General features: G+C 35.2%; 1 protein-coding gene across 10 annotated transcripts in view; it reads right to left on the bottom strand.

Annotated features, from left to right (window-relative positions):
* LOC128229255 (serine/threonine-protein kinase ULK3-like) overlaps positions 1-26,564 on the bottom strand; it is a 197,977-nt gene that overhangs the window by 79,780 nt on the left and 91,633 nt on the right. For all 10 annotated transcript variants that reach the window (XM_052941042.1, XM_052941044.1, XM_052941040.1 and 7 more), the window contains one exon: positions 2,189-2,300. In XM_052941042.1, the coding sequence (XP_052797002.1) occupies positions 2,189-2,300 (112 nt within the window). The remainder of the gene's footprint in view (positions 1-2,188; positions 2,301-26,564) is intronic.

The raw sequence follows: 26,564 nt of genomic DNA, 5'->3' as shown, positions 1-26,564 counted from the left end.
GACCTAATTATTGACCGCGGATGACCCAATATCGAACTTGACCTAGATTTTATAGAGATGACCATTCTGACCAAGTTGCATTGAGATTAGGCTAAAATTGTGACCTCTATTGTGTTCACAAGGTTTTTCTACTAATTGACCTAGTGACCTAGTTTTTGACCCCAGATGACCCAATATCGAACTTGACCTGGATTTTATAGAGATGATCAGTCTGACCAAGTTTCATAAAGATTAGGTCAAAATTGTGACCTCTATTGTGTTCACAAGCAATTGTGAACGGACGGACGGACGGACGGACGGACGACGGACGAAGAGTGATCACAAAAGCTCACCTTGTCACTACGTGACAGGTGAGCTAAAAAAAAAATTGAATTCACTATTCCAGCTTTTGACTATTAATAACTCACTCAGTTTAATTAAAAAATAAACATGACATGTGGTTTTTTTTCAGAAAAGCATGTGTCTAAAAAAGTATGCTTGTTTCAATAAATAATAGTTTTCCTTTTGAATGTCTTTAAAAATGTGATCCATTTCTCATCATTCAAAATTGATCTTTTTATTCTTATCCAAAGAATGGCTTCAGTGAGTTCAATCAATCGATCAATCCATCGTTTTTGGATCAAAGGATTAAAGAATGTTGATGTATTTTAATTAAGTAATTAATTTACACAAAGAAATCCATTGATAATTAAAGGGATTAATGAAATAAATGTATGATTTTTACCATCATTAGATCAGGTGAACATGAACTATGATTTGGAACATGAAAATTCCAAAAAATAGATGTTTTGTGATAAGATGAAGATTCCTCCAGTCATCAGGTATGTTTCTTTTCTTATATTAGTTGTTCATTTAAGTTAGCAATCGCTATTTGTCAAAGAAATTCCCTATTAAAAATCTGTTGTAAATAGTTTACTCTTTGTTAATACAGAGCTGTTTAAAGAATCTTTAAGAAATTTTGGCCAATACTGCAAAAAGCTGAGCTTTTTCAACAAAAACAGCTATGCTATTTTGGCTAATAGCTAAGCTATTTTAGAAAAATACTAAGCTATATTTGGGGAAAAGCTAAGCTTTTTTGGAAAAAAGCTAAGCTATTTTAGATGTTTTTTCAAAAGCCATGTTTTTTAATCAATAAATGCTGAGCTTTTTTGGCTCACCACTGCTATGCTTTTAGCCAAGCTTTTTTGGCACAGGGGCCCAGTGCTCTTTTTGCATAAAGCTTAACATAATTTGACACTGTATGCAAAAAAATTATAGTTTCAAGTGTAAAAATTGGAAAAATCATTGCCTGTGGAAATGTGTAATTTGGTTGTTTGTAGCCTTATTCTGTTTTGACCTCAGGGTCATGAATTTCTACTCAATGTTTGGACACACTGCATTGGTCAACCTTATGTTTTCTTGTGTTTAAAATTTGTGTCTCCAGGATTGTTCTACAGCAGCCAGTTACTTGTTTTTCAATTCGGACTGCTTTAATAAAGTGAAAAGCCAGGTAAGTGTTTATAAGACACATATAAAAATAACTGTGGTGTCATGCCTGTAAGCAAACTGGCTTTACCAACAGGTCTACAAGTATTTGTTAATATAAATAATTACTAATAATTCCGTCTTATAATATGCTGATTTACAATAACTTGCTATGTTTCTGAAATTAAATCGTAAACACAAATTTCTAAATATTTTTTTTACTATTGTTAACATTAATTCCCTGGAGACGATCCTCTCATCAAAATAGAAAACATGACATCACAACATGTTTGTATATGGCGTAAATATTAATGAATGATCAAGGAATTAATATTTTTATTGGATTAATTTGTGCAAAGATTATGATATACAGGTAAACAATAACTTCAATTTGGATACTGACTATTAATACATGCAGACTAGAATACTAGCAGACGTTCAATTGTCCGTACAACTTGTTAATGAATCAATGACACATGTAGATCTATATCTTCTGTAAACATGCATACATTATTTATTTATTCAGGACGCAGGCAATTTTTTAGACGATAATCTGGGGTAAAAATGTGTCCTATGCATAATATAATACGGTACTTGACATCAGTTTCATTAATTTTTGTCCAGTAGTTACACAGTCATGACCCAGACAGACAGATGGACAACGCCAAATATAAATCCCTCTTCCAAAACATTTTTGCGGGGGATAATAATATTCTCAGCTTACACAATTCCTCCTCTGTGTTATTGGAAGGGGATTGTTGCAGAGGTGAGTTGCCTCCCCTGACAGGTTTCAGCTGGGTTTTTATCTCTGCTGCACGATTTATGTACTCCTGGGCCTGTAAGGGATAATAAACAATTATGCAGAACATTTTAGAAATTTGATGAATAATAAAATAAATAACATTTTAGGAGTTACTTAGAATGTTTGTCTACTTCTTCCATGCATCTTGGTGAAATATGAAGTTTAATCAGTAAATACAATCAGTGAATTTTTAACAATTAATATTTGTATGCAAACCAATTCAAAGATTTTCCTGTAACTTGTTAACAGTAAATATAAAGAGTGAATGTGTATGTTTGAGTGTGAAAATAAAATGTTAGAAATGTTTATGGCCTTAATTGTTACTTCAAGTATTATCTTGGATTGTGGCAGTGATGGATTGAGTAATGAATAAAAAGGTAACACAATTCCCGATTGTGTTAAATCGGTGACACTGACGAAAGTGGTGGGATATGTAATAGTTAGATGACATGAAGTGAATTCTTAATGATTAAGAATGGGTGGAGTGAGCGTAGCGAACGAGTCCTCATTATTCATTAAGAATTCACTCGGTGTCATCTTAGTGACTTAGAATACAACCTTATTGGCTGAAACATTCTCGACGCAAAATCTGACTCAGGGAGTGTGTATCGGCTGATTGGCAGTAGGCAGACCTTTTACACGTGCAAAATTTAAAATTCTTCATGATTAAGTCTACTATATAATGGTTGCCTATCTGCAATCTGGTTTTACAAGGTCCAATTAAAACTCAGCATTTAATGTACCAATTCAAAAGAAAGAAAGTGCAGCCATAATTTGCTAAGATTTCAGGAAAGATTGTTGATGGTTTTAAACGAATTAATGAATTTACTCCAATAACAACCATTAGTTATTTAAAGACATAAATTGATGATTTAACTATCATAAGATCAGGTGAATATTGCCTTTGATTTGGAACAATGAGCTATTGTGATAGGTTGATTGTCCGTCGTCTGTCGTCGTCCGTCCATCGTCCATCTGTCCGTCATCAACATTTTCCTTCAAACAACTTCTCCTCCTTAACTATTGATACAATTTCAACTTAACTTTACAGAAATGTTCCTTAGGTGGTCCTCTTCCATGGCAACTGAAAGGAAATCTCAGAAACCGCTGGCCTGATTCAAATGTTATTTCACAGAAATGCTCCTTAGGTAACATTGTAACAAATTCCTTCAACCCATGTTGGTTCTTAAAAAAACATGGACGCCAGGGGTGGGGCTACTTTTCAATATATCTCTATATGAAAAGCTTAAAATATTTTCACCTATTACATTCAACCTATCACAACAGCTCAAGCTTTGAGCTCAGGTAAGCTAATAAAAATACATAGTCTTAATTGATCTGATCAACAAAATAATAAACATAAATTGAAAAAATAATCAATATTTGAATGTCTAGAAATCAAGCAAAAGGCTGTCAATATGATTCAACATCATCAAATTAGACTGAAATTGAATAGTATCAGACAATCATTTTAATACACAATAATCATAACAAAAAACTTATATTTAGCCCAATTTTAGATTCAATATTAACTTGGGATTGCTTTTATGAAAACCAGCTTGTCTCGCCCATTGTGTGGTCATAGGTAAAAAATAATCAATTATGGACATGAAATTTGTACATAGGGGTCATCTACTAGTCATAGCTAACCTACCAAGTATAAATTTCCTGGATCCAAGTATGAAGTTCCTGGGTCCAACCAAGTGTTCTTTAGTTATTGAACAGAAAGAATTTTGACTTACAGATTTGTGACCAAAAAACCAAAGCACAACATTTACAGATGTTTTCAAAACAGTACACATGGTCCAAAGTTCAATGTTGTACTCAAAATTAAGAACGTAGTCCATAGTTAAAGTAATCCGAGAACAACAATGATGAATTGTGTTCCAAACATGGCAAAATTTCATTGCAGTAGCCTCAAAAGTAAACAAGAGCCGTTGTAAGACAGCGTGCTCGACAACGCCGCTTTGACTTAGAATACAATAACGATGTATTAATACCAAGTTTGGTCTCTTTATGTCAAACCTAACTAAAATTATTTGATACATAAGGTGACTTTGATGCTGCCCTCCCACCAGCCCGCCCAAACAATGACGCAAGTCATTCAAATAACTTGATTTCCCATTATGAAAATGTGGTTAAAAATATAAAAATATGCCTTTCAAAGGAAATAAAAAAAAATAAAAAATAAAAAAATAAAAAAAGGGCCATAACTTGTATTTAGGCTTAAAACGGAGTTATGTTTCTTGTTGTAAGATGGTCGTAAATAATTTTGAATTTTATTATTATTATAAGTGCATTTAATGAACGGTATAGAAGTTTTTTTTATTAAAATCCCAACTTGCCCTTAACTTTTACTTGCCTAAAACTTTAACCTAAGTCAATCAGGGGCCATAACTTGTATTAAGGATATGGAGTTATGTAACCTCATTGGGTGATGGTCCTGAACAATTGTGTGAAGTATTAAGTCAATTGAATGAAGGGTATAGAAGTTATTAAACAATATCCCTCCTGCCCTAAAACTTTAACCTAGTCAATCAGGGGCCATAATTTGTATAAAAGATAATATGGAGTTATCTAACCTCATTATGTGATGGCTCTGAACATCTGTGTGAAGTATTAAGTCAATTGAATGAATGGTATTGGAGTTTTAAGAGAAAATCCCAACTTGCCCTAAAACTTTAGCCTGCCCTAAAACTTTAACCTAAGTCAATCAGGGGCCATAACTTGTATTTAGGATAATATGGAGTTATGTTACCTCATTGTGGGATGGTCCTGAACAACTGTGTGAAGTATTAAGTCAATTAAACAAAGGATATAGAAGTTATTAATAAATATTCCAACTTGCCCTAAAACTTTAATCCAAGTTCCATAGTCAATCAGGGGCCATAATCTGTGTAAAGAATAATATGGAGTTATCTAACCTCATCATGTGATGGCCCTGAACAACTGTGTGAAGTATTAAGTCAATTGAATGTAGGGTATTGGACTTATAAGTGAAAATCCCAACTTTCCCTAAAACTTTAACCGGACGCCGACGCCGACGCCGACGCTGGGGCGAGTAGTATAGCCCACCAATTCTTCGAATAGTCGAGCTAAAAAGTAAGTGAAAAGGTCACAATCATGGTCATCCAAACACAACATTTATAATTATAATTTTAAAAACAGTACATTTTGTCCAATCTGTAATAATATGAAAGAGGGTCAAAAGGTCACAGTAAAGGACATCTGAGGACAACATTGTTTTGAAAATTTACACATGGTCTAACTTTCTTTGCAGTACCTTCAAATAGAAAAGAGGGTCAAACAGTAATAATCAAGGTTATCTAAGCACAAGATTGATATTTGTTAAAAAATTACATGCAGTCTTAATTTCTTTGCGGTTGCTTCAAAAATAAAATGTATGTCAAACAAGAGGGCCATGATGGCCCTAAATCGCTCACCTGAGTAAAAGAGTTTAACCTTTGTTATCAATATAGCTTATTTCTCAAAGAATATTGAACAAGAGCTGTCACAATATGTGACAAATGCCCCAGAATATGACATAACCTATGAACACGTACATAAAAAGTTGATCTTGCCTTTATGTGTCAAATGCATAATATCGCAAGTTATTTTAAATTGCCTCTGAGCATAGAAAAAATACCAACCATACTTGACAGCCAACACTCTTATGTCCTCATATTCAGCATTCCATTGTGAATAAGCACTTAGTGTATCTTTCACCTTAGAGGTATGGACATGGGTCTTGCACATGACACATCGTCTTGGTATGTCGAAAACATATGGCAAGTCATTTTAAAATCTGTCCATACAAGAGAAAGTCACAGCCCGGACACAACAGCCTATACTCTATGTACTTATATGCAGCATTCCATTGTAAATAAACACTAATTGTGACCTTGACCTTAAAAGTAGGGACACAGGTCTTGCAGGCAACATGTCGTCTTGGTATGTGGAACACATGTGGCAAGTTATTTTAAAATCCGTCTATACAAGTGAAATTTATATCCCGGACACGGCAACCTATACTCGTTGTCCTTATATATGCAGCATACCATTGTGAATAACACTTAGTGTGAGCTTGACCTTAGAGGTAGGGACACAAGTCTTCCACGCTACACGTCGTCTTGATATGTCAAACACATGTGGCAAGTCATTTTAAATTATGTCCATACAAGAGAAAGTTACAGCCCGGACACAACAACCTATACTCTATGTCCTTATATGCAGCATTCCATTGTGAATAAACACCTAAGTGTGACCTTGACCATAGAGGGAGGGACACAGGTCTTGCACGCAACACGTCGTCCTAGTATGTCAAACACACATGGCAAGTCAATTTAAAATCTGTCCATACAAGAGAAAGTTACAGCCCGGACATGATAACTTATACTCTATGTACTTATATGCAACATTCCATTGTGAATAAACACAAAGTGTGACCTTGACCTTAGAGGTAAGGACACGGGTCTTGTACACAACACGTCGTCTTGGTATGTCAAACACATGTGGAAAGTTACAGCACGGACACGAGTTATTGAGACAGACACAGGACAGACGGACGGAGGGACAGATGGACGGACGGAAGGTGCGATTTTAATATGCCCACCTTTGGAGTCATAAAAACATACTGGTCAAACATGTTGCCTGGATAATCACTGACAGGACTTGTCACAGTTGCCTGCACACTGACAGGAATTGTCACAGTTTCCTGCACACTGACAGGACTTGTCGATTGATTGCACACTGACAGGATTTTGTTCAGTTGCCTGCACACTGACAGGACTTGATGATTGACTGCACACTGACAGAATTTGATTCTCACCTGCAACCTGACAGAACTTTGTTCAGTTCCCTGCGCACCACACTGACAGGACTTGATAATTGACTGCACACTGACAGCACTTGGTACAGATACCTGCACACTCACAGGACTTTTTTCAGTTGCCTGCACACTGACAGGACTTTGTTCAATTGCCTGCACACTGACAAAACTATGTTTAATTGCTTGCACACTAAAATAACTTTTAGTATAGATACACAAATAACAAACAGTGCACAATCCACCAAAAAACTGCCTTAAGCTCTAAAAATCAAATATCAGATCACATTCAACACCATCAACTAATATTATCACCTTGACCTGTCTTGGACAACATCACATTCCTTCTAATATTAACTAGAGCTGTCACAGGAGTGACGAATACCCCCAAATGCCGCCTGGACACAGGAATGGCAAACCATTCCTTTGAAAAGAGGCCATAACTCCAAGGTTACTGCACACTACATCTTCTTTTATCATGCATGTATTGTTTTAATAAAATCTGTTGAGTAATTTAGAAGTTACACTGCTGACAAGAAAAACTAGCCTTTCATAAGTTATCGTCAGGAAACTGTTTTTCTATTTTTAGTAACAGTGACCTTGACCTTGGCCCCACCAGCCCCAATATTGAACTTGACCTGTATCTTCTGATGTTACACCTGTGTACCAAAAATTGTTCAAATCTGTCTAGCCTTTCATGAGTTATCGTCCCGAAACCGTTTTTCTATTTTTAGTAACAGTGACCTTGACCTTGGCCCCACCAGCCCCAATATTGAACTTGACCTGTATCTTCTGATGTTACACCTGTGTACCAAAAATTGTTCAAATCTGTCTAGCCTTTCATGAGTTATCGTCCCGAAACCGTTTTTCTATTTTTAGTAACAGTGACCTTGACCTTGGCCCCACCAGCCCGAATATCGAACTTGACCTGTATCTTCTGATGTTACACCTGTGTACCAAAACATTTTCAAATCTGTCTAGCCTTTCATGAGTTATTGTCCGGAAACCATGAAAACCGACAGACCGACCGACCGACAGACAGACCGACCGACAGACCGACCGACCGACCGACCGACCGACAAGCTCACTCCTATATACCCCCTCAAACTTCGTTTGTGGGGGTATAATAATAATATTTTTCTTGATATAAGTTATATGTGAATAACACTATCCACACAGATGGTAAGATTATAAGTATCTATCATGTGTTTCCGGTACGAATAGAAAAATCCTACCCGAGGGCACACGCGTAAGCCGGTTGTGCAGCGTGCCCGAGGGTCAGATTTTTTTATCTGGACCGGAAAAACATGATTGATATTTTTTCTTGCATACCTTAATTTATGAATTTGTGGAAAATTTGACGTAGAAAACACACTTTCGTACATTTCGCCAAAAAGCGTGTGCGACGTTGTGTACTGACGTCATAAAGCGCAGTAATTTTAAATCACTATCGACGTCAAAAAGTTCCTTAAAATATCGCGCTTTTACGATAATTTATATTCAATTTTAACTACCAAATTATATCATGCATAGGACGCACTTTTTTACCCCCAATTATCGTCTTAAAAATTGCCTGCGTCCTTTCTATGCTATTGATGTTACACCTGTGTACCAAAAAATTTTCAAATCTGTCTAGCCTTTCATGAGTTATTGTCCGGAAACCATGAAAACCGACAGACCGACCGACCGACAGACAGACCGACCGACCGACCGACTGACAAGCTCACTCCTATATACCCCCTCAAACTTCATTTGTGGGGGTATAATAATAATATTTTTCTTGATATAAGTTATATGTGAATAACACTATCCACACAGATGGTAAGATTATAAGTATCTATCATGTGTTTCCGGTACGAATAGAAAAATCCTACCCGAGGGCACACGCGTAAGCCGGTAACGAGGCTTGCCGAGTTACCGGTTGTGCAGCGTGCCCGAGGGTCAGATTTTTTTATCTGGACCGGAAAAACATGATTGATATTTTTTCTTGCATACCTTAATTTATGAATTTGTGGAAAATTTGACGTAGAAAACGCACTTTCGTACATTTCGCCAAAAAGCGTGTGCGACGTTGTGTACTGACGTCATAAAGCGCAGTAATTTTAAATCACTATCGACGTCAAAAAGTTCCTTAAAATATCGCGCTTTTACGATAATTTATATTCAATTTTAACTACCAAATTATATCATGCATAGGACGCACTTTTTTACCCCCAATTATCGTCTTAAAAATTGCCTGCGTCCTTTCTATGCTATTAGAATTTCATCTGTTTTTTTCCAAGTCCATTTCAGGTCGAAAATATCGGACAGGGGAAGAACGCGGTAATAGTAAGTATCTGTACTGCGTCACCGAAGAGAACAACTGACATAGGTAAAATCACGCAATTTAACACACGCAGAAATGTATTGAATGTTTACTTTAAAATGATTTATTGAGAAATAAATTGAAAACAAACCGAGTGCTTACTTTTTTACAAAAGGGACCCTACTCACAAAAACTGGATGTGAGTCAGCACTTTAACTGGATTGAGTTATAACGGCAACATATAATCGGGAAAGGAGGTATTTATCAATTAATCGTTGTTCATGATTTTAATGTTTCGATATTTTACAAAACATTTTGTTGTATGTTACTGTTTTAAAAAATTAATAAAGGAATGTGCATAACGCAAAGTAGCATTATTGTCACTATCAAATCTTTTCAAATGTGCGAAGGTGTGAAAAACACCCGCTGTCTGTCATTAGAATAACATCAATAGAACAAACTATTGCGATGGTAATACCGTATTGTTGTTTGTTCGCACTTTACCCGAGGTGCCTTCTGCTGGGAAGGCTAATTACCGACACGCAATAATTATGCTGACATGCTTTAATCCGCGCAGCGACAAGCCTTATCAAAACAATCATTAGTTTTGACAATACACAGTTTTGCAATGGTTGCAACGGTTGACTGTCCTTCACAAGGCATGTTGGGAGATGCAACGGTTGACTGTCAGTCAGAACTAGTCCATTACAGCATTTGTATAAGTCTTATATTATGCGTGAATGTTCTCAAAATGTCAAGACAAATAATATTATTGTTGTGTACGCTTAATTACCGAAATACACAAGACACTTATTGAAATATGCCTTATATACAATTTTTTTTTTTTTTTTTTTACCTCAATATATGTTATAAATACTTTACTAACCTCAATTTTTCGGTGCCGATTTTGACATTTTTCCGCTGCGTCCTATCTTATATATTAAGGGGTTTTACCCGTTTTCTCAACAATTTTTTTGCCTGCGTCCTATCTATGCTAGCGTCCTATACATGATATAATATGGTAAAAGTATTCGCACACGCTTTTTGGCCACTTCTTATTTCTTTTATTGCATGGTTTTTGAAAAGTATATTATGCAATTTCAATAAAAATACTAATATTTTTGATTGCGCTTTATTGAAATTGCATAATATACTTTTCACAAACCATGCAATAAAAGAAATAAGAAGTGGCGCGTTGTTGCGCGTGACTCATCTTACATGGGGGGTGTAAGATGAGTTTTTCCAGCACCGGTCACATGACCGGAAACACACGTCCGGTATGCAAGAAAATAGCATCTGCATGAGCACATCAAGTTCAGTGGAAAAGTCTGATTATTAATTTATTATTAAGTAAAAATGAAATTTCTTCTAAAAAATAAAGTGTATAATAATTATGAACCTAAAAAAAGAACAATAATTACTTCAGAAGTGACTATGACTAAAAATAGAAAGTATTGGAATCTCCAACAAAAAGGGAGACCATATAGCAAGACTTGCTGCCCTTGCTTCAAGAAAAAACTTTACATAACTATCAGATTTTAACAAAGTGTATTTTTTATAACGAACTTGTAGCCCACGGTCTGAGGCCAATTTTCTCCAGGGGCATAATTTGAATAAACATGGTAGATAACCAATCGACAATGTTACACACCAAATATTTAAGCACTAGGCTTCATAGTATTTGCCAAAAACGTTTTGCAATTTTTCTTCAGGTTGCCATGGCAACCACAGTTCTGCATGGAATTAATTTCTTTGAACAATTTTGAAAAAGCACCAACAAAGGATCATTCCTATGAAGTTTCATCAAAATTGTTCAAGCAGTTTAGGAGAAGAAGATGATTATAACCAATTGTTGACATTTTCCTTTGGCAACCAGAGTTCTGCATGGAATTAATTTCTTCGAACAATTTTGAAAAAGCACCAACCAAGGATCATTCCTATGAAGTTTCATCAAAATTGTTCAAGCAGTTTAGGTGAAGAAGATGATTATAACCAATTGTTGACATTTTCCTTTGGCAACCAGAGTTCTGCATGGAATTAATTTCTTTGAACAATTTTGAAAAAGCACCAACCAAGGATCATTCCTATTAAGTTTCATCAAAATTGTCCAAGCGGTTTAGGAGAAGAAGATGATTATAACCAATTGTTGACATTTTCCTTCAGGTTGCCATGGCAACCACAGTTCTGCATGGAATTAATTTCTTTGAACAATTTTGAAAAAGCACCAACCAAGGATCATTCCTATTAAGTTTCATCAAAATTGTTCAAGCTGTTTAGGAGAAGAAGATGATTATAACCAATTGTTAACATTTTCCTTTAGGTTGCCATGGCAACCAGAGTTCTGCATGGAATTAATGTCTTTGAACAATTTTGAAAAAGCACCAACAAAGGATCATTCCTATGAAGTTTCATTAAAATTGTCCAAGCGGTTTAGGAGAAGAAGATGATTATAACCTATTGTTGACATTTTTCTTTAGGTTGCCATGGCAACCAGAGTTCTGCATGGAATTAATTTCTTTGAACAATTTTGAAAAAGCACCAACCAAGGATCATTCCTATGAGGTTTCATCAAAATTGTCCAAGAGGTTTAGGAAAAGAAGATGATTATAACCAATTGTTGACGCCGAACATAGACCGATCACAAAAGCTCACCTTGAGCACAAAGTGCTCAGGTGAGCTAAAAACAGAGACTTGCCCAGAACAGAACTGCATTACTTTGGTTCCAGTATATGGAGATGATATCCATACTTCAGCAATTTATTAGAGCTGAACATGTTGGTGACTGGAATGGACATCTTAATGCTGTGAGAAAAATGCTGCCATATTTTGCTGCTTCTTGACACAACCTTTATTTAAAGGCAGCTTACATCTACGTAAGAAATATGTTTAAATTGGAGCAAGACCACCCTGATGTTCACAAGCAGTTTGTGATGGGGAACCACACCTAAGCAGATGTTGACGTTACTGGGCTGGCCTTTTGACAGACCTTAATTGTCATAGAATTGGTACTAATGCAGTCACTAAAAAGCACAGGAGGGGTAATAAGAGGCTGTGGAATGTCAGAGACGCAAATGGCTGTATGGCTAATGTCGTTGCCTGCTAATGCAGAAATAAATAATGTGATGTGACAGTTCACCAGAACAACGTTCACAACAAGTGACCAGCATAACACATAAATCCTGCAAGAACAGCGAGAGATGACAATGACACTAGAAAATTACTCCTATTTCTTCAAGATCATTCACCTTTTGATGAAACAGATGGAGCAGTGAGAAATATTGAAACTGGGGTTGCAGCTGATAGCAGAGTAAATGCAGAGCAGGCGAAGGCTATTGGGGAAAAGTTTGTAGAAAATATGGCTGGGCAATTTGTGGATGAATATTAGTTTATTAGAGATCAAACCAAGTGGTAACCCTTGTCAAAACACCAGTCAAAATTACAGGAGAAGCAATTACCATTGACCCTCAACTTTTGTTTCAGTGCCTTACTGCAATAGCAAATAGGTTTTATGAAGATTTGTCTGGATTATTCCAAGACAAACTCCCGGGCGCAATTTATCAATGGGTTGAAGCTTAATTGGATTATCAACTGATGGTGTGTAATAACAACACTAAATCAATCACCAAGGCAATTGTGCATTGTTCTGATTGACATTGACAGAAATTCGTCCACAGAAATTACGTAACAAGTGTCAATTAGAATGGACAGATGAAAGGTGGATTTTCATTGGTTGCATTTTTATCCAATCAGAGAGCAAGTAACAAGTTAAGATTTCCTTTACATTGTGCTAAAAACATGTGTCGTTGTCAACAAAAGGATTAATAATTTAAAGGTGACAGTAAATTGTTTTGTACAGAATGGGATTAAAATAACTAATAGAAAATGCTGTTCTTTGTCATTTTGTTTAAAAACATGACAATGACCTTCATCACCAATATCAGAAAATGACAGAACTTTAGAATTGGAACTGAAAGTGGACAACTCAATAAAGGATGATGTACTAATTTTTTAAAGAATGCCAAAAGGAAACATGTTTAAGAACTTGAGCAAAAATTGATGCATTTGCCTTTTGATCAGTTGCAAACAAATCTGACTATTTGGGAAATGGAAAAAAAACAACTTTTGAGTTTGTTCCACTTACTCTATTAGTCTGAAAGTCATCATTTCTGATAGGCAGCTGACTAAATTGTCTTTGAAATATATTTTTCTATTAAGTATTATGTTATGCAAGTATGTGCTTTTATTATGCAATATGACAGTGTCTAATTGAAATATGCAATATGACAGTGTCTCATTAAAAAAAAAAATTGTCAATATCTGACTATTTGGGAAATGGAAAAAATGAAAACTTTTGATATTCGTTCCACTTACTCTAATAGTCTGAAAGTCATCATTTCTGATAGGCAGCTGACTAAATTGTCTTTGAAATATATTTTCTATTAAGTATTATGTTATGTAAGTGAGTGCTTTTATTATGCAATATGACAGTGTCTCGTTAAAATATGCAATATGACAGTGTCTCATTAAAAAAAAAATTAAGTGTTGGAAAAAGGGGTAAACAAAGTGAATTGGCATGCACGCCAAAGCGCTACATGGCCATCAGATGAAAATCCCCTGGTATGTGACCCAAATCCCCTGGAATTCTCTCCCAAAATCCACTGGGAGCTTTTGAAAAATATGGCATGTATGAAATAGAATTATATACACTGTTTGATGAGGCGGGAAATAGGATGCTTTTAGCACCGAAAAACTTTCAATCATTGCAGCCTCGTTGGTGGGATGAGCGTTGTGATTTTCTTAAGAAACAAAAGTATGTGTATTTACGCAAATTTCGCTCTTCAAAATTAGCGTCTGATCTAAGACTATATAAGGACTGTAGAAATGCTTTTAAGAACCATTGCGGTGTAAAAATACTTGAATTACAGACACAAAATAGACAAGAACTTATTAATAGTCGAAATAATCCATGTTTTATGTGGAAGAAAATTAAACAGGCTAAAACGAAGCAGTCTTTAGATACTAGAATAGAAGCCAGAAAGTGGTATGATCACTTTCGTAGTCTGTTATATGATGATGGAGTCATGCCTATTTCTGTAAATAACGACATGCACAATACTGATATTGATGATAATGATTCCAATACTCTAAATGAGCCTATTACACACTCTGAAATTGAAAAGGTGATCCGCAAGTTAGTTAATGGCAAAAACTGCGGAATAGACGGAATTCCATCTGAATTTTATAAAGGCACTATTGATAGTATTGCGCCTTACTTATTTGACTTTGTTCAATAGAATATTTCAATCAGGGAATTTCCCAATTTCATGGGGTCAAAGTTCCTGGAAATTATCGTGGTATTTCACTTACCAATACTATGTATAAGAGTTTTTCAGGTATCATAAATAAACGTTTATACGAATGGGCTGAAAATAATAACAAAATAGATGAATCACAATCCGGATTCCGATCTGATTATTCAGCCATCGATAATGTATTCTGTCTCCAAGCAATGGTTCAAAAATATATATCAAAAAAGGGGGGTAGGTTTTATTGTTTATATGTCGACTTTTGTAAGGCGTTTGATAAAATAAATCACCAGATTTTGTTCCAGTCGTTACAAAAAAAGGGTATCAACGGGAAGTTTTTATATGTTCTAAAGCAAATGTATAACACATTGTACTCTTGTATTAAAGTACCAAATGAGGTCTCTGACGCGCAATCTAATAATAACGCCCGAACAACTATTACAGAATTCTTTAAATGTAATATAGGGACGAGACAAGGGGATAAGTCAAGCCCGACCATTTTTGCATTGTTTATTGACGATCTATCGACGATGTTACGAGAGAGATGTGGTTCCGGAATATTTATTACAAACGAAATTAATGATATTATATGTCGGATGTTCGCCGATGATGTAGCTAGCTGTGCAGAAACAGCGAACAAATTACAACAACAGTTAAATGTCATTGAGCAATTTTGTGCAAATACTGGCATGGAAGTTAATTTAGACAAAACTGAAATAATCGTTTTCAGAAATGGTGGACCGCTAAGAAACTACGAAAAATGCTTTTTTAATGATACCCAAATAAATACTGTATCTTTCTACAAATACATGGGGTTACTACTTACTCCCCAATTATCGTGGAGTGCAGCACATGATAAATTATCTGCACATGCACAAAAGGTAATTTTTCAATATATAGCTATAAGAAACACTTTGGATCTTTCCCAACAAAGGAATTATTTATACTTTTTGATAGCATGGTTAAGCCAATTTTGTGCTATGGATCGCAGATTTGGGGATATAAATATATTGATACCATAGAGACGGTTCAAAATAAATTCTGCAAGAGACATTTGTATGTTAAAAGAACTACAAATACATGTATAACTCTGGGCGAATGTGGACGTCTTCCTCTGTGTGTTACTTATTTTGTTAACTGCATTAAATACTGGTGTAAGTTATTAACTATGTCTAATCATAGATATCCTAAACACTGCTACAAAATGTTAAAATCGTTAGATGACCCCAGGGGAAATTGTTGGGCATCCAAAATTAAATCTTTGTTATTCACGTACGGTTTTGGATATATTTGGATTGCTCAAGATGCAGGAAATATAGATCTATTTATATATACTTTTAGACAACGGTTGATTGACTGTTTCGTCAAAAACTGGCATAACGACATTAGTGAGTCCTCAAGGTGTCATCATTATAAACATTACAAAACATTATCAAATACAGAATGGTACCTACATCTGGAAATTCCAGTAAAATATAAGATTGCGTTTGCTAGGTTTCGCTGCTCCAACCATAAGCTGAATATTGAACTTGGAAGATATATAAATACTCCGCAAGATGAGAGACTTTGTATATATTGTCTGAATCAACATTTGACAGTTATTGATTGTGAATATCATGCATTCTTTCAATGTCCTAAATTAGATATTATTCGTAGACAATATCTTTTTAACTGGTATTCATCTGGTAATAGTTTAAATGATTTCTACTCTTTAATGTCTACTGAAAATGATAATACAATATTGAAGTTAACAATATATGTATACCATCTGTTAGACATGATAAATGTGTAAATCGTATGTTGCAACTACTATACTATGTTTGTTTTTTGTGCATTTTGTGTATTTTGGGCCGGTGGCCTTTATTTACTTGAATAAAATGAATTGAATTGAATTGAATTGAATGTGGATGTAAAATGTTGTTGAGATGTGAATTGAGTAGTTAAACTTTAAAAAATATGTAGTTAATTAGTTAAACTATAAAAAATATGCCAGAATCATACATGCGATATTTTTTGGAGACCATTCCATGAGATTTGGTCAAAAGGCTTAAAATTTAGAGGGATTTGGAAAGTATTCAGGGGGATTTTATATCGAAAGTCTAAGTTAGCGAAATATAATTTTTTTTTGTATTTTATTCACATAGTTATATAAAAATATTTATTCAATATTGCAATGACAACTGGACTTACGTCAATTCATAACATATTATGCATAACACGTCAATGTATATATATTAAATGTTAAACAATAAAAAAAGTAAATTATTACATTAAGCACTACTAAAAAAAAAAAAATTTTAGGCACTTCACAGCACTAAGTCCACATGACAATCAGGATAACAAACACATGCACAAATTATCCATGAGTGTAATATACATGAGTATGATATGTACTCATTGTTGTTATTATATTAATGTAAAATGATTTTAAAATGAAATTATGCATATCCTATGGATGCATTTTCATAATATATTTGAAAAATACTGATGGAAAATAAAATCAATTCGAATTTTATCATTTTCTGCATTTTTACTTAAAGGGGCTGTCTCACAGATGATAAAATAGCAAAAAAAATAGAAAATTGTCGAAAAATGACATAAACTTGGCATCGATGTGTACATTGCATTGAATTTTACTAACTGAAGTACCACATAGTTTACAATTTATTTAAGTTTAGCAGTTATTTCGTATTTTTCCATTAAAAAAGATAGAATTCATTCCTTATGCGTGATTGGCTAGTCGGTGTTATCACTTGATATTACCAAGGTAGGTGTATATATAGCTTAATTATGTCACTCGATTATAGTTAGCCTTAATAGCTTAGTAAGTAAGACGCTGGACTTCAATTTTGGCGACGCGGGTTCGAACCCGGTCTCCGACACATTTTTTTTTACATTTTGGTACTTTATTAGATGATTGTCCTGAGATTGGTTACAAAAAAAACACTTTTTTTGGTGCCAATCTGTGACACAGTCCCTTTAAGTGGGTGGGGTAAATTACCTCGTAAATATATTTTGTACATATCGCAAGATCCCAAACCAAAATAGAATTATTGCCAGTTTTTATACCCGAATAAGTTTAATAACATCACTCTCGAGTATACTATGGCTTAAGTTTTATTAAAACAATAATCAATGCTTTCATTTATCAAAAAAACAGACATGTTCAGATTTTGTAGAATTTTATCGGTAAGTAAGTTCAAAGGCATTTTTTTCAAATTTCCCATTGGTTTTCTAAGTGCAACTTTTTATCCTCTAAAGTAGACATATTCTTTTAACAGAAAACAGACATGTGAACCTTTGACAATGACAGAGAGGTAGATTTAGGTCTCAAAAGCGGTAGTTTGGGTTCAAAAGCGGTAGAATTTCTAATTTTCAACGAAAACAATGATGGAAACAATGTAAACAAAAACTTGATATTTGTTACTATTTTTAGATTTTTGGAAAATACGCATAAATATGTCATGGTTGAAACTTGTCAAGTGTCAGTGTTTTTGATTGAGAAACAGACAGAATATTTCCTCTGACTTGTAAAAACAAGTTTATATCAGAAGAGCTGCTGAAAAATCAATTCAGACTGCCAAAACAAGCAGATAACTTACTTGATGCGGTGTGCATCATTTTGCAATTGATGTGCAATTATTAAGTATGTGTTGTGTTGTTATGGTTATTTTCGTTATTAAAGACAGAAAAAGGTTATGGAAATTTACTTACTGTTGCAAATAGCATGACTATAGCATCACACGTACTCATTCAAGGTTTAACAATTTAAATGATCATACTATTTTTAAAGAATGTATTCCTTACTGATATTATGAACTTTCGATTATTGTCCTATAGTAAATTGAAATGCTTGGTCCGATTCGATTCGATTATTGATAGCAAATGGAGTCCGATTTTCAAACACTACCTATAGCTACTGCTGTGGTAAAAAAACACATTAATTTTTATAGAGCTTCATTAAGATTACAGGCTGGTGTTGATTGGACATTCTGATGATAACTGAGACAGTCAATTGCTTTTAAAAGCATCAATATAGGATGTCTGGAGGACTTGTATAATAATCAGGAAAACAAAAGCTGTCACAGTTTGTGACTAATTCCCCCAAATGTGACACTGACCGTCGAACAATGTCAGTACATAAAAAAGGGAAGAAAATAGGAGTGGAATGTCCATTATGTCTAACTATTATGGCTGGTGCATTTGCTAGCTACAATAATGAGCGATCAGGGATACTTTTTTATTATTTTGGCATTTCATGTCCGACTCGCCCTTCCCTAAATTTGCCACCAGCTTCCACCAAATGCTATGGATTTGGTTGGCATTTGGTGGAAAATGGGTGGCACTTGGTGAAAAATGGGTGGCACTTGGTGGAATATCAAGAATTCCACCAACTGCCATGAAATTTCCACCCAACTGGAGGTGGCAGTTGGTGTAAAAGTTGGACTTAGTTAATTTTTCATATGGCAGTTGGTGAAAAACTGAACTTAGTTACTTTTTTGGGTGGCATTTGGTGAAAAAAGACTTAGAAAATCTCAAGAGTTCTGTAAAATGGAACCATTACATATCATCATGGAATAAGAATAGCATTTACGACAGTTGCTGTTCATGCTGCTGTTTTAGCATCATTACATATGCTACTATTTAAAACTAACTGGTAATACTACTTTTGGGGATTTCTCCCACTACTACTATAACTACATGTCCTACTACTCTTCATCATGTTGGTGGTTCTATTGATGATGATTACAATGTTGGTGGTTCTATTGATGATGATTATGATGTTGGTGGTTCTATTGATGATGATTATGATGTTGGTGGTTCTATTGATGATGCTTATGATGGTGGTGGTGGTGGTAATTATGATGATGATGGTGGTGGTGGTGATTATGATGATTGTGTTGGTGGTGGTTGATTTTGACAATTGTGGTGTTGTTGGTGGTTCATTGTGGTGTTGGTGAATATGATGATTGTGGTGGTATTGGTGATGATGATGATGATTGTGGTGGTGGTGATAGTGATCATGATGATTGTGGTGGTGGTGACAACAACAACAACAACATGTTGTTATTGATGATGATGATGATGATGATGATGATGATGATGATGATGATGATGATGATGATGATGATGACAACAACAACAATGTGATGATGATTATCATGACCATGATAATGATGAGTTAAACTCAGTTTTCTGTGTACTTGTGCTCTGTTGCTATTTCTCCAAAGGTACAGGGATCCCATTAATGTTTGATTTAAACTCCGAATGACCTCTCTGCTGGAAAATCTCCTCAAAATATTTGAATCTTCTGACAGTTACTAGCATTAATTTTGTGGAACTTTGAATAGTGAGAGAAAAAAATGTGAAGTTTTGTTTAATAAAATGGATTGAGTATAAGGTAACTGTTTTTATTATCATATTAACAACCAAAAAAGATCATGACTTATCATTTTAATCATATTTTTACACATATTAGGCTCTTTGGCTTTGTTTAAAGTTTGACTAAGAGATAAGCTTTATGCACATACTGTCAAGTATGTTTCACTTTATGCCAAAATAATTGACAAATACTTAGTCAAGGAATGTACTAAGTTTAAAAAGTATCATTCAATTTGTACAATGAAGTTGAAGATGTATAAAGAAAGAAATGTTATTCACATTTTTTTCCAGACAAAACCCCCCATAACGATGACAATGTACTTGGACAAGATTCTAAGACCTTTTAGGTAAATATTTGAATATTACAATAACTTATAATGACGACTGACCTCATAGTTTTATCATATTATATTAGCTAATACTTATTTAAAAGTGCTATAAAGGGTGAGATAAACAATTATTAAATACCAGTCAAGAAAAGATATAGATGTATAATATGATCTAAAGGGTGTGTGTGTTTTTAAGAAAAATTGTTGAGGTAATGACAAAGCCTTGGTGTTATTCATGTTTTTAGCTGCATGATTTTGAAAAAATAAAGATATTCAAGTGAAACTTGGTGTACACATGTTTCCAAAGACATTTGTAGAACAAATTGTAGAACAAATAACACTCTTCTGTGAGGCAAACCCTGTTATATTGAACAGATTTATTAAAATGATCGCTTTTTCAGAAAGAAATATGAATAGAGGACTTTTATAGCAGAAGAAGTATAGCCAAACTTGCAGAAAACAACAACTGGATGTGCATCACTAAAGAAAAGAAACAGGTTATTGACATTTCAATATTTAAAATACCAAAACCGGTAGTTTAATTAATTTTTTACCTGTATTGTCATTGCTAATACAACAGACGAGTGCTCTTGTAAAACATATTTGCAATGATTCATTTCAGTGTATGAGGCTTGATTCTATATTTAGTTATGGTATATCATTTTGTTGTAATATTTGGTATTAATCTGGCTAGGCCCAAAGCTGAAGAAACATATTTAAGAGTATGTTTTTAATGTTGTCATTTTATTTATGCATCTAATTTTAAAATATATTTTGAATAATGATAGCTAAAATGAAACCTCCAAAATAAATAATACTAAAACTGTTTTCAGGATTTCTCCAAATGTAGATATGCAGACAGCTCTTCACCATCAACTGTGATCCTTTGTACTTTTGTGTACATATGAAACTAAATGACTGCAAAGAATTGTGTGGGTTTTTTTTGTTCTTAGGTTGATGTATGCATACTTCATAATCCCATGATTTTATTTCCACCAAGTGCCACATAATTTCCACCAAGTGCCACATCGGCATGGCATTTGGTGAAAAAAAGATCAAAGAAACAGAACGTGGCATTTCATCCAAAAATTGTTCCAATACTCCACCAACTGCCACGTTGGGGTGGCATTTGGTAAAAAAAATTTGCCACCAACTGCCACATGGCATTTGGTGGAAAAACGTTCCAATACTCCACGAACTGCCACGTTGGGGTGGCATTTGGGGATAAAATTTGCCACGTGGCATTTGGTGGAAAAAGTTTCAATACTCCACCATATGCCACGTTGGGGTGGCATTTGGTGGAAAAAGGTGAAAAATTAGATCAAAGTCCCATTTTCTTCTGTTTTTCATCGTTTTACACCAAGTGCCACCCGTTCCAATACTCCACCAACTGCCACCCATTTTCCACTGCCACCCATTTTCCACGTCCAATTCGTGGCAAATTTAGGAAAGGGTGTATCCCTGTAACGCTACAACTTTCTACCATTTAACACTGGGCGAAAGAATATATAGTAATATTATGCATCGATGTTGAATAATAATGATATAATTGTTACAAATGTACCTGACAGTGATCTTATCTGGATTAAATTTGTCGTTAGAGTCGTTATATTAACATAAATATACTCTGGGTCACGAAATGATCGTTGCAGCCCACCATTTTGTATACATGTTGATTTTTATCGAATAAATTTGTACCCATCCGTCAATGATAGATAACCCTCTAACGCGCAGTCACAGTTATCCTCGCTTTTCTATGTATTGAGCAGAGCAACACAACCTGTGTTCAAAATAAGGGTGATACCTAATTTGTCTGTTGTATAATGTTAAATAAAAAATTACATTAATTTCAGAGGATAAACAATAAATATTATTCTCACAGTAAAGCCATCATCATTCTCATAATCATCATCATGTAATCATCATCATCACCGTCATAATCATCATCATGTTTTCATCATCCTAGCTGTAATAATTAAAACGTACATACAAAACAAATGCATATCACATATATCATGTCACAGTAATACTGATCGAAGCGGTTCGGATGTGGATGGAGTCAAAATATCAAAAACATCTTCAAGATCGTTTCTTCGTCACCAATAGTGTTCTTTTGTACCCTTTGGCTCTTGGAGAAATTATCTTCGAACACGTAGCACACTGCATTTTTTAAATATTATCCATTCAATATATTTCTTGCATTATTCCGATTCTAAGAAATCTTAAAGGAACATGAAAAAATAAATAATGTTCAATGTGATCACCAAGATGAAAACAATCGGTGCAGGTATCAGCATCAAACAATTTTGGCATACATGTGAAACGATACTCTCCAGTGTTCATTATTTAGCGGCTGCTTCTTTAATCACTCGGTACCAATCGCCCATTTATAGTGGCCAATCTGTTTGTATGATAAGCCCGCCGCTGGCTAACAGTTGCATGTATGTTGATAGTTCAGTTATTGATTGGATTCAAGATTATGTGCGTAAGAGTATGAATGTAATAAAGCTATATAAAACCATTCCGATTTGGGTCTGTTAAATACATTACACTGACAACATTACACCATTTGCCATGGAAACCGTTCGCGGCTCCCGCTTTGATCATCCCGGGCCCTTTCGTGGACAACTTATGTTATTTCATTATCATTGCGATTGCTGATACTGTTAAAATATTGTACAATGTCGTTCGGTCAAAGTTTAACTTTGAACTTAAGAACGAACAAGTAAATAATATTACGGCATTGTTGGAAAACAGAGATGCGACTGCTTTGCTGCCAACTGCATGGATATGGAAAATCCATGTGCTACATTATCCCGTCATTCAGCTCAAAGACCAGCAGGTTATCATTACAAATAGATATGTACATTGGTGGTGGTGGTGGTGGTGGTGGTGGTGGTGGTATCAATAAATTAATTAATTACAAATTGACAAAAACTACTCACCATGTTAAAAGGAACATGCGTATTCTCTTTGAAGTCATTAGTTTTTACTGCGTATTTGCACATAATCATATGGATAATCTGATATGTTTCACATAACGTGTTATCCATTTCTTATATTAATGTTGAATATATTGTATAATACTAGACATAATAATTATTTTCGTATGCAAATAATTTGATTTATTGCGGGAAAATAAATTACTGTGTTAGGTTCTATATCTTATCGTGAGTTAACTTCCTAGATACGCATACACAATGACGTAACCAACTTTGCCTGGAACTCTGGGAAGAAGTTGTGTCGTAACTTCCGCTTCCTTTTTACGGAATCATTTAACGAGACGTCGCCTACTGAAATTTCTCGTCCACCCACCACACCCCAAATGACCTAAATATATGTATATAGGCGGAAGACAGTTGAGCATATTTTTCGTCACTTGTTATTAATGATCAATAGTTGTATCATCATTTCCTCTGTCGGAAATGTATAACGTACTGCGGTTGAGTTTTATATACTTTCAGTTGTGGCCTGCATTTGCCGCTTACCTTTCCCCGGGCTGTGAGATGAGGCATGTCTGTCACAAGTGTCTGCTAATATCACCACGCATGAGCGAATGGGGGGTGCAGCACAGAACAGACCATGAATTGAACTTTGCAATCGACAGCGAAAGGGGAACAGTTTCACTAATTAAAATTGTGTTTAAAAGATTCGTGTTATGACAGTCAGTGACAAGCCGGTGTTTATAAAATCTGATAAAAAAGAAAGAAGAAAAGTTTGTTTTATTCGGGGATGTACATTTAACCATATATTATTTAATATAATTTTGTCCACAAATGGCGGAAAATTCTTGCGGCGGGCGAACAACACAACTCAGTGCCAAATAAATCATTAAAAGAAAATAAAATAACATGTATACATAATTCAGGGTCTGCGATTGTTAGCTCCTGCAGGCAGAGGAACCTCCAAAAGGGGTTCGATAAGCACACTCGCGGAGATGGGATCGCACACCAATCTTTTCAAGTCTGTGTTATTACGCCATGCGGGAAATTGTCTTTGTGTGTCAGCCCATTACTGTGTTCATACGTAACGTCTGCTAGGCTTACATGCAGGTGCTTGTGCTGTGGTTCACGAGCCAGTCATGCGTTAAGCCGGTTTATATGTGTGATGTCAGGTGCTCATGCTGTGGTTCATGAGCCAGTATATGTGTACCCAGGCTTGCATGTGGCGGCAAGTGTGTCAGCCCATTCAAAACATGTGTCAAGCAAGGGAAACGTTATTTCAATGTGTATGTCGTGTTAAGTACCGCATGGCTATACTTTTACGTCGGGCACTTCTTTAACGTCGTACAAAACTAAAGCGTTCCCTTGCCGTAGGGGAGTTCCGTCACTTCTGATGCGACCATACGCCAATACATTTTAACAATTTTACTTACATCATGCTAAGAAGCAATCTAAGACACAGATAATAAATACAAAGAAAATGTTTGCAAGTGTTGTTGAATTTATTGTAATCCGTCAATAATAAAGTAGTAACCTATGCTGCTGCTTCTGCTGCTAATGGTGATGTTGTCAATGATGGAAATGCACAATCCTCTCTTGTAGTCAAGTCATTATATCTATACAGTTTTATGTTTTGTACTGTCTCTATGTATCATTCAAGGAATGACTGTGTTGTTGTTGTTTTATGTGCACAGTTATATGTATTATCTTTTACCTATATAAGTCATACCGGTACATAAATTTATAAACAATGCGCGTATGTGTGAAATATTTCACTAGCTTGTAGAAGTAAACACATAGACACACAAAATCACTGTCTAGACTCCCGGCAAGTCACCGCCAGATGCATCCTTATATCGTTAAAAAAACGACCTTAAAATTAAAGAAAAGTTATTTTTAAATAATTTCTACATATGTATTGACTTGATACGTAGTATGTAGAAAACAATGTTGAAGCCCTAAATGCGCGGTATCACGGTGGAACGTGAACACTAAATTGTGACTACTTCCCCCTTTATAACCTTTATTGATACATTCAAATACATATTTCATAAAACATGTAATGCATATAGGCGAATAAGCTGTGTTGTCCCAACTCGATACATCAAACACGTTAGCGTTCAGCGCATTGAAATGGTTGCATTTAAAATAGTGTTATTTAACCGAACCTATTAACGACCAAAACATTCGAAATCCTTTACCCCGTTTCCTACATGTACACAACCTGTCAGATTTGTCCTAGATTTACAGATAAATGGATACAATCGATGCATGTAAGTGCATTATGGTATCTGAACATGTTTTTTCGGCATAATGACAAAATAAATGTGTGTTTAATAGTAGGCAATGATATTTTCGTAGAAATTTGAATTTATAACGAAGATAATTTAAAAATTGTGGCCGCGAGGATCCTCTGCGCAAGGCCCGTTCGCTACTTTTTGCTGGGATGGTGGACGTCACGAGTCTGCCATAGTCTAAAAATCGTCAAAAGACTCATTGACGGCCATTTAGGTGGACTAGTGCATTTGCAAGATCACAGTCATGGCTTTATGTCTAACCAAAATGGCTAATGCATTTGCAAGACCCCTTTGCATGTTGTTTAACCAACATGGCTGGTGCATTTGCAAGACCACATGGCATTATGTCTAACCAATATGGCTGGTGCATTTGCAAGACCACATGACATTATGTCTAACCATTATGTCTGGTGCATCTGTAAGACCACAGCTGTGGCATTAAATTGCCTCTGAACATAAGAAAATACCACCCATATTTGACACCCTACACTCTTTATGTCCTTATATGCAGCATTCCATAGTAAACAAACACCTAGTGTGACCTTGACCTTAGAGGTGGGGACACAGGCCTTGCACTCGGAAAGTTGTCTTGGTAGGTCAAACACATGTGGCAAGTTATTTTAAAATCTGTCCATACATGAGAAAGTTACAGCCCAAACACAACCACCTACACTCTATGTTCTTATATGCAGCATTGAATTGTGAATAAACACTAAATGTGACCTTTGACTTTAGAGGTTGGGACACGGGTCTTGCATGCGACGCGTCATTTTGGTATGTTGAACACATGTGGAAAGTAATTGTAAATCTGTCCATAAAAGAGAAAGCTACAGCTCGGACACCGCCACCTATACTCTATGTCCTTATATGCAGCATTCAAAAATATTCAAACACTAAGTGTGACCTTGACCT

This window comes from Mya arenaria, chromosome 3, assembly GCF_026914265.1.
Source record: "Mya arenaria isolate MELC-2E11 chromosome 3, ASM2691426v1".
Taxonomy (NCBI): Eukaryota; Metazoa; Mollusca; class Bivalvia; order Myida; family Myidae; genus Mya; species Mya arenaria.
Note: the sequence above shows the minus strand (reverse complement) of the source record. Positions and strands in the feature narration are given on the sequence as shown.